Source organism: Siniperca chuatsi, linkage group LG7, assembly GCF_020085105.1.
Source record: "Siniperca chuatsi isolate FFG_IHB_CAS linkage group LG7, ASM2008510v1, whole genome shotgun sequence".
Taxonomy (NCBI): Eukaryota; Metazoa; Chordata; class Actinopteri; order Centrarchiformes; family Sinipercidae; genus Siniperca; species Siniperca chuatsi.
In genome coordinates, this window is record NC_058048.1 from 1,834,671 (window position 1) to 1,844,979 (window position 10,309).

General features: G+C 39.6%; 1 protein-coding gene across 12 annotated transcripts in view; it reads left to right on the plus strand.

Moving 5' to 3' along the window:
* The window catches only part of myo18ab (myosin XVIIIAb), a 245,579-nt gene extending 240,394 nt beyond the window's left edge, over window positions 1–5,185 (plus strand). For 4 of the 12 annotated variants that reach the window (XM_044202303.1, XM_044202301.1, XM_044202305.1 and 1 more), the window contains one exon: window positions 1,215–1,260. Coding sequence is in view for 4 of the 12 variants with exons in the window: in XM_044202313.1 (XP_044058248.1) it covers window positions 2,052–2,217 (166 nt within the window). In the remaining 8 variants the exon portion in view is untranslated. Of the gene's footprint in view, window positions 1–1,214; window positions 1,261–2,051 lie in introns of those variants that run through there. The other 8 variants (XM_044202313.1, XM_044202310.1, XM_044202311.1 and 5 more) reach the window with 5 other exon arrangements.
* The last annotated feature ends 5,124 nt before the right edge of the window (window positions 5,186–10,309 follow it).

The following is a 10,309-nucleotide window of genomic DNA, read 5'->3' on the forward strand; positions in this document are numbered from 1 at the left end:
GACCTAACCAATCAACCTTTTCACTGTTATCAATCAGCACATAAAATGTACTCCATTCAGTCTGACTGGTATTAGACTTTCACAGTTTAGAATTCTAATTTGTGGGTTGCATTGATGATGTGTCATCTTTGGCACGCTAACAATTTTTTATGTTACACTACACATTCTCAGTTTCAAGCCAAACAGTAGTGACCACAACCTCTGTGGCTGTCTTTTCACTAGTTTAATACTGTTAAGGCTTTCATTGAGGACTCTTTGGGAGCAGAAGAGACCTTTGGTGTTGCGAATTTTATCACACCAGGAAGTGTAGTTGGTGAAAAGGTACACTCAACATGGTCAGCATTTAATTACTCCCAAGACGTCACATTGATTTATAGCCCCAGAAAGATAATAATAACAGGAGTCAAATAAGAGAGGCCATAATAAATTTTTCCTTCCAGCCCCATAACTTCAGGCATAATTAGACCATGAGCATTGATTTACACCAATTAGCAAATTCATTTGAGATGCACAGTTGACAGTAAAACCCCCAATTTGCAATATTTAAGCAGTTTGAATGTTAAGTAATGTGAAAAGGCTGGGCTCTATGTAGACTGGCGTTCTTGTGTCAAGAGTTCATTAGGAATATTTGTGATGATGTTTAAAAAAGATTACTTGAATCATGTTTAGATATTGGTAACATTTGTTTCATTTTCAGTAGGTTTCTTGTTTTCTTCACGCCAATTCACTTGACAACTGTGACATTTTGAGAGGATGGAATCACATCTGCACAATGCTTTGTATTTGTTATTTGAATGGCATAGATATATAGTCCCTTAGTAACCATAATACCACGAAACAGTTTTGCATGGTAGCGTTACACTGCATGACATTTTGTGCTCACTAGATGCTAGAGGAAAGACTAACCTCACAACATGGCTAAATGTACAGCTACTCTGTAGTGGTTAAGAGAGCTCAACATATACTGTATCACAAGAACACACAAGCAAATAGACAAAATTCAAGCAAATGAAGAAAACCTTGTCACCACTTTGACAACACATGTCAAATTTAGAAAAAACACAGCAAATATATAAAACACAAGCAAACTGAGAAACATTCACATACAAACATCAGCAAATACAGAAACGCTGCAAGTAGTTCAAAAGTGATGTACAACACTAGTCTGGGAACCAGACAAATCTGCCGAGCTCATGTTTCATTTGCTCTGGCAGATTTCCACTCGTCCTGGATTCGGTCGGACCAATTATCTAATATGGGGTGAGTTTGATACGATGACTGACTGAGTAGATTTGAAGTCACACGTTACACGTTTCGCTTCTCTGATTGCTTGATACAGCGCAAGGCACCAGGCTCACGAAACTCAGTTTAAACTGTCAAACTAGGCAGTGCTGATCAAATATGAATCAAGATTCTGTTACTGCATTGTCTATTTCTATTTATGGGAAAAATATTAAAAATACAAACTCACAGGATGATAGGCAATCTTCTTAGCAACCTTCCAGGTATGAGAAAAGCAATGTCAGGTGAGTGTAAGTAACTAATGAAACCTTGATTTACTCAGGTCGAGAAAGGTATCTTACATTAAATTCAATATTTAAAATCAAAGATGGTGCAGGTTTTCTTCCTCACTCATCAACTGGAGTGCTGCTCAGCTGCAGTGTGCTTAGTGCTGTCACCGGTGGCTGGAAGATGTATTGCAGCAATTCTACAGATTAATACAGTAGTTTAAATCATATACATTATATCGGCCTTTCTCTGTCAGACTAAATCTTTTGTTACTTTACATCTGCCTGTCATTTTTTTCCCACCTGGTTGGTCAAGATTGCCTACCAACCAGTGAGTTTGTATTTTTAATATTTTTCCCATAACAAATTTTATGAACCCCTTTTGTTTTCTAAATGCAACGTGTTATCAAAATGATTATGATGATTTTTACATTTGCTTGTGTTTGTGTTACGTTGCAGTGCATTGAGCTCTCTTAGAAACCATACTATTCTCTGCTTACTGTTTTGATAATAACATCAGCTTCGTGTTGTTTCCTGCTCCAGCCCCCCTGGCCGAAGACGCTACTGCTTCGATATATCTGATGAAGAGGAGGAGGAGGAAGAAAAAGAAGGCGGGGCAACCCAGGGCGCCTACTACTCTCGATATAGATATGGCAGCCATATGAAAAACGATGGCAGCGAGGACAGGCCTTATGAGACCACATCATAGTACTCGCTGTCAGCATCCATCCTCTGAAACACGCCCTCATTCAACTGTGACAGTTTGTCTTGCATGCAAAGTTGACCCCAAAATGTGGTCAGTCTGACACAATAATACACTTAAACACTTACAACCCTACAGGAAAACACAGACATTCAAATACTGTAGATGTTCCTAACACTCAGTTAAGATTCCCATGGCAGATCCTCACAGGATTTGGTCATAGTTTGACAAACCACATGGTCTTTTTGACTCGGCACTCATCAGTCTAACCTCACTGCACACACCGCAGCTCCGTTATTAACAACATGACTCTGCTGGTTACATGCATGCAGTTGCTTGGCTTGAGTAGCCATCCTGTTTAACTCCCACCATGGTTGTAACTGAGCCAAAGAACTTGAGGTTGCGATGATAATAGATTACTTTGTTCTCTCTCTTTGTCTCTTCCTCTCTTCTTTACATATAGTACACCACAATATGTATTGCCATAGTACAATGTATTACCAAAAAGCCTTTGTTCAAGTATGTGTGCACACTGTTTTACTTATTGCCAATTAATGCTGAGTCCTGGGTAAAGTCCCCACCGTTTTTTCTTCTTCTTCTTTGCTTTTCGGGACAAGTGCCATTTGATTTAAGCGGGGTCCTCTACAGCTGGCTTCTCTGAAGCTGTGGCATTTCATGAACTGCAGCGCCATACACTGAAGACTCTCTCAACATCATCTGCTTGCTTTTTGTTTGCCTGAAAAGTTTTCTGCCTTTTCCTGGCAAATTATCTCTTCCTTAAAGAGGAAAAGTATTCCATCACTAACTGCCTGGCCATGAAAGGGAACCGTTTTTCTCCATTTGAATCATTAGGTTTTGATGTTTGAAGATTTGTTTTGCAGAGGCCTGCCATCAAGCAAATACACTTCAATGAGGTTTGAGCTTACCTATGTGAAATGCCTTGTCTTATTTTCATTTCGAGTACTTGCCAGAATTCTTTAGTGATGAAGAGACTGTGGCTTTGTCCTTGTGCTTGTTGTTCACATGCTGTCCGTGTTTTGTTTTAAGTTTGATGTGCTTTCCTTTTCCAAAGGGAATGTACTTAACTTTAGGCACCAGTTGTTGGTTTCTCACAAAGAGCATATGGTATCCTCAACCAGCATGTTAAAGGAAAAAGCTGGTGTCATTCTGTATTTTTCTTACTATCAACAAATCATGTGGAAAGACCAAAACCAACAATGTGTGTTGTCTTGACCTTTGGGAAGAGTATGTGTAACAAAATATTCTCAGCTCAAAGGGCCACTTTTTTTTTTTTTTTTTTTTGGAGCTTTCAACCACATCTCTCAGGGAATGGAGCTGGCTCAGGTGTCATCACAACTCTTAGTCCTAAACCTGTTGGTTCCTACTGAAGACATAAATCTTAAAAAAAAAAAAAAATGCTCACAACTATAGTTTGATTTAAAAAAAAAAAAAAAAAAAGGCTTTCCTAATTTGCAGTCCAGTTTAACAAACTGGGACTATGCTAATGCTATTCAATAATAACAGCTAGCTTGGTCGCTAACCGAACAATAAGATGATTCACAGTTTATTCAAAAAACGTACTTGTATCATCAATTCTTGATTCATAACTGTCTGAAAACCACTCCACTTTTGTGGAGCAGTTTATACTCCAGTAGAGCGGGGTTCTATAAAAGTGGATGGTGCAACACAGCTGATAGGACTAATTTGAACCAACACGTAATTTGTTTGAATTAATCTGAACACAACACACATAGTCTGTCCTAAAATATGTTGTGGAATTAACATTGTTCTGTTCATTCACTGTGCCTCCGCTGCCTGACTTAAGTGACAAGCTAACATTACTATGAGATAGTTGTACAAAGCCAGAAAATAGCCTGACCTATATATGATTTTTCCATTTATGGTGTCAAATCCAAATGCTTCTACACATTACTTCTCAGATGATTTGGTCATGATTATTTGCTCAGCATGGCTAACTAGCTTTCTCCTTTTTGCGCTAGCAAAAAGAACATTAGCCTAGTTACAGATAGGGCAACAGGGCATGCAATAGATCAGTGACAGTGCAAGGCACACCCTGTTGCACTTATACACTGAGAATTCATAATTCAAATAGATCATTACAGATTGAATATTCTTTTTTTTTCCCTTGTCCCACAAACTTAAAAAAGAAAGTGACAGGCCTATCAGCTAATAGGCTATGATAGTTTCTGCTTTGGATTCTCTGGCTCTCTGTCCCCTCAAACGTCGGCACTGTCAGGATGATTTGCTATTAGTCAATGGTGCCACTGATTGCAGTGATTCCTTTGAAATTGATATTCCCTTGGATTCATGTCTTTTCATGGGTTTTGATGGAAAAAAAGGAAAATCTAGAATATCACCAGCCTTTTCCTTTAAAGCTTCATTGGGTACTTTAACTGTAACTTCATTAATTGGACACACTACAGTTGTACCAATATGAATGTGAAAACATGTTCAGTGTCTTTAAGGCCTGTTTATTTATCAGGTTTTCTTTTTTGTAACCCAGTGATGCCTCTAAACAGCAAGAAAATAGGAACCTGCTTTTTAACGGTTGCTTAAGTGTTACATCACACCCTTTGGTCATCTGTCTGGTACTTACTGAGTATTTGTGGATGTTCTTCATTGTGGGAAATGTTGAGTGTGATTCTATTATACAGCACATGCTTTTTGTAGACTGTTGTCTTCATTTTTATTCTCTATGCAGTCAACACAAGTGTGGAAATGTGTTATTTGACCTTATTGACTCTGATCAAAGTGTCTTGCTTCAACAGAAAAAAACTAAAGAGCAGACATAATATTGCTGACTTCACACAGTATTTATATATAAATATGTGTATGATTCATGCTAGCTTTGAAAATAGTTCATGTTTATTTTCATTATTGAACAAATTGACCACTTGTTATAAATTTTGCATTACGGTTTAATATACTGTAAATAAATGATGGTGATGTTTTAGAATGTCTTGAAGACTGGATTTGTCTGAGTTGAAGTGTTTTGCGGCTGTGTGTCTTCAGTTTGCGTCTTTCCATTTACACTTAAATATGGACTTTTGATGTGCTTTTGTTCAAAGATTTCTAGAGGGCATGTAGATAAAATCCCCTTTGGTGTTTTCGTCTGCTTTGAGAAATGTCAACAGCAGCACTGACCTGTAGACATAGTAGAAAAGGTTTCAGTCGTAGTCATCTGGACACTGTTTTCAGAATCAAGACGTTTCGGCTCCCATCCAGAAGTCATGCTCAATACGATGGAACGAATGAGGGACTACACCGTCTTGTTTTGAAGAAATTTGGGCAATTGAGCATGACTTCTGGATGGGAGCTGAAACGTCTTGATTCTGAAAACAGTGTCCAGATGACTACGACTGAAACCTTTTCTACAATGGAACACTCCTGGACGAATGAGGGACTACACCGTATTGTAGACATAGCTTACACAACACAACCCTATCACCAGACAACGGCAGTACTGGATGATTCTGTAAAACCCTGGAATTTGTTCAGTGACAACATTTTTCTTTTCTTTTTTTCCCCATCTAATGCAAATGTTTTTCAAATTCTCACTTCCTACAGTATCTACACATGGTAGCTAAAGATGGTTAAGGCTAGAGAAGACTGTGTTTATGGCAAATAAACTATGGTTAAGGTATGATTAGGCAACTAAAACACTTGGTTATGGTTAGGGGAATACTGTGATTACCGTTGATAAAAAGGCAAACATAATACACAGGTCTGTGATGGAAGTGAACTTCCATCTCCTGCATGAAAGTCTGAAGTGCTTTACTTAATGTAAATCACTTACTGTTATTATGCCTTATAGTAGATTCACATTTCTTTGGCATGTATGCATGTATGGGGCCCATGCTATTTTTTTATCGCCCTCTATGGGTTATGTACTAGGCCTTAGGTGTTGGGTAGAACGCCACCCACAGCTGGCATATAATTCAGACTGATTATGTGTTTGTCAGACCCTGATGAAGACCAAGAGTCGATACGTGTTGGTATGTTTGATTGCCTTTATACTCTAAAAATAAATTTATAATTTTATTTTATCTGAAGACGGAGTGCCTTGGTTTTTTCCTTGGCTGTCTGCACCACTTCATATCAAGCAAGACTTCCTGGATCCTGATACTACTTTCACCTGCCCCACTGAAGAGCACCTGTCAGATCAGCCATCAGAGCCATGGAGTGCTTCCTTCTTCCATTGTAAACTGCTACACACCAATTCACAGTGCCAACCTCCACAGTTTTACTTTCCGCCTCTACATGCAGGACACTTTCCTCTTTCCTGCTTCAGTGAACATTAGCATTGGATGTAAATCATGAGGTGCAGAATCGTCAAATGTGGTTGTAATTCCTAGGATAACGGGCTGCTTTAACATTACCAAAATTATGCAAATTCCACGCAAAACCCCATGTATTCATGTTTTGCTTTGTCTGTTGTAAAAAAACAAACAAAAAACACTTATGTGATCATGGCAGTAATACCAGCGAGACAGAATATAGACATATCTGACTCTTGCCAACATGTGTCATTCACAACAGCAGCATGCCCTATGAAGACCTTCCCATTTACAGCCATCCAAATGCAGCAGGTACATGTTTCTTCCTCTAACTGGAGTGACACACATTTTCAAACAGCGATTAATAATCTCTGTTGAAGGCCATCAGAATCAGAATCAGAAATACTTTATTGATCCCAGAGAGGAAACTCTCTCGTTACAGCTGCTCACTGTCACGTCAATGCACACTTGAGAATAGAGAGAATAAAAGTACTAAGCAAATCAAAATATAATACACTATAATACAGCTGAGATAAATTAAGTACAAAGTGGATATAAGTATAAAAGCTAAAATAAGTGTAAGTACCAAGTGGATTTAGAGGTTGATAAGTATGTATGGTATAATACAATTTAATCATATAAGTAATAAGTAATAGTGCAATAATGAGTACTGTCATGTTCACTGTGAATCCTCAAACATCTAGTGTCAAGCAGTGCTTTCATAACACAAATATCTGCTGTGTGTGTCTGTACAGACTTTCATTAAATACTCAAAGTGTCATCGAAGGACGTCAGAGTGAAACCTAAGATGTAATCTTTCTTTGCTGATCAATAATCAATCTAATATTTTGATATGTGTGAGGAATGTGCTCTGCATTTTGTCCTTCATTCAACTTCTGACTTCAGAGAGTAGAGAATGTCTTTAATCCTCTAATCAGATTTTATGTCCATCAGAAGGACATTTTTACACTTAAAACTGCATCAGAAAGGTCCAGACCAGAAGGTCCTGGTCAAAAGGTAAATTTGTCATTCCTTCTGTCATCTCCTTGGAATATGACTTTCTTCATTTTTTGCTGCAGTTAGAGCTGAGTTCATTTGTCTTAACTGAGCTAATTTATTTCAAAATCAATTCTAAAATATGGCCGCAAGCGGTAGTTCCGGGGTTCAGGCCAACAAAGACCGTTAGAAGTTTAATGATTTTGATCTGGACCTGGGCAAATGTGGCCTACACATGAAAAAAAAAAAAAACAGACTATGAATCAGAAGTTGTTTTCGTCATTCTATTTGTGAAAATGTAAAACCTGATTCATGTTGTGCCACACACATTTTTTGCCCTTGTAGCGCCCCCTACTGGTCGATTTGAATGAAACTTTCAGGGCATGCTTCAGGTACTTCTGTGGACATATCCTGGAAGTTTTGTGATGATTGACCCAAAGGTTGTTGACTTGTCCATTTTTGTACAGAGCCACGCCCCTTTTGAAGTGCATATGATCTTACATAATCTACCTTTAAATTAATTTAGTAATACAAAAATATGGATGTAGCATCTCTGATGTCACCAAAAAACTTTTGGAGACACATTTTAGAAGCCTGGATTTGGGCGCACCTGCGGCTATCTTGCCAGTTAGAGGAGGCAGAAAATCCAAATTTGGTAAAATGGGAAGATGTCAGGGTGCCGCTGTGGAGGGGTGACCAAACAACAACCATGCCAACTGAGTGTCAACTGGCTTATGGCACAAAAAAACGGTATGTAAGAATCAGAATCCAGTTCAGTGCCAAGTAGGTTTACACATGCAAGGAATTTGTTTTGGTATATTGGTGCATAACAATAAACATAGTAAAACATAGTTGGCGACACTGGGTTGTCACACAGGGTGATGTAGGCGGGTGGGGCTGGGTTCTTTATGTAATACGCAACCATCTCCACTGTCTTAAGAGTGTTGAGCTCCAGGTTGTTCTGACTGCAACAGGTCACTAGATGGTCAAACCACCACTGCTCCGCCGGTCGGAGCTCTACCAATCAGAAATTTTCAGCGCAGCAAGCCCCACCCCGAAAGGCCCGGTACGTCTGTAAAGTACTATCTCCCGAGCAGGTACCTCTTGGGGGGTAAGAAATGCCCCCGGTACTTAATTTAGACCCTGGTCCCTGCAAAGGTTCCTAGTCCCTGGGGAAAGTTCCTGTGGTCGGAACGCAGCTTAAGTGTGCTTTGAATAAGGTTGGACCATTAATGCTAGCTATATGCCAATGGGCATAAAATTAAAATGTAATTGTAATTTATTTGTCTATTTATTTATTTAATGTAAGAAGTGGTATATATCAGTGCAATATAAAGCCGATGGCCAGAGGCATATCTACCAGTGAAACAACAGTGACTTACCGTTTTCATGTGGCACCCAGCAGCAACATACGAATAGTCTCAGCTGCATATACCAGTTAAGAATTGACATAAGCCACTGGGGAGTGGTATATGGCAGTAGAAGAGGTGTGACATACAATTTTCTTGAGGCCAGGCCTCTATTAGAAATAAATGAATCTACATGCACTGGCAACTTGCTAATGAATTCAAATAAATATTTAATTATTCTTCACACTTCTGTGTGCTGTTTTCTCTTCATGGGTCAAATACATTTTGCGGCTCCCTGCCTGCAGTGTAGTCCCACTGAAAAGCGAAAGCCAACAGGAAGCAACCTAAGGCAAGGTCAAATCATCTGTGGAGCTGGTAAGTTATAGTGAATTCTCCCTCACTGTGCTGTTCTATAGGGGAGCATCCCCAAACAGCAGGCGGGTGGCTGCTCAGCTTTACCTCTCATATGGCACCTGGCAGCTAAGTAGCTCATGATGTCAAAAAGGTACTGTGCTGCCTCAGCACTTCCAGGATAGGGAAATGGCAATTTCAGGCAATTCTCTCGGGTGTTAATGTCTTATATTTCACTTCTATGAAATGGAATGAAAAAACTCCACTCCCTTAAATAGCCACAGCCTTTCTCTGTTTGAATTAGTTTAAAAATGAAACATAAATGATTCCAATCCATCTTATTCCTCCTTGTCCTCTGGCCTGTTTTCCTAGAAATCCCTCACTGACTTGTGAAAGATTGCAGATTACTGTCTGCAACCTTTGTACCTTCTTAATCAAAACTACTTGAGGCCATTCAGTATTCATGAGCAGAATGATGGAAATTGGCCTTTCAGCCACTATAGCATATCTCTGCTGGCAGGGAGAGAGAGGTGAGAACAGACAGACTGAGATGATTGCAGGAGGGAGCAATAGTGGGAAGGTGAGCATACCTTTTCCCCACAGAGAGACGGTGACAAGAAGATGCTGTAAAAACATGCAATGCCTTCGATGTTTTCTCCTGGCTGCCTCTCAACTGAGCTCATTACCCTTCCAAATGTGTCTGCTGTTTCTCTCTTTCCCCTCGGGCTCCTTGGCTGACAGTCCATCTTGTTTTTTTGGCTGACTCGCAGTCATTGCCTCTGCCCTTGTGTCAAGCAAATGGCTGACAGCCCCTCTGAACTGTCATCTTCTTTGGAGGGCGAGCTGCTCGAAAGTGGTTCTTTTTCAACAACAGTGAAGAGACCATGGTGAAACAGCAAGACCTGGACACCTGAGGTCACTCCTTGCAGTCGGGCCGCACTTGGGGGTGGGGGGTGGTCTGTTTTCAGGGGATCTAAAAACATCTAGTGGTACTCCTGCTGCCTACCAGGAATTGGAAGGTTGTTGTAATTCCTCCTCCTACTGTGATTGAAAATTCTCCTTTCATTGTTTATGTGATGTATGGTGGGTTATTGAGTCTTTTCA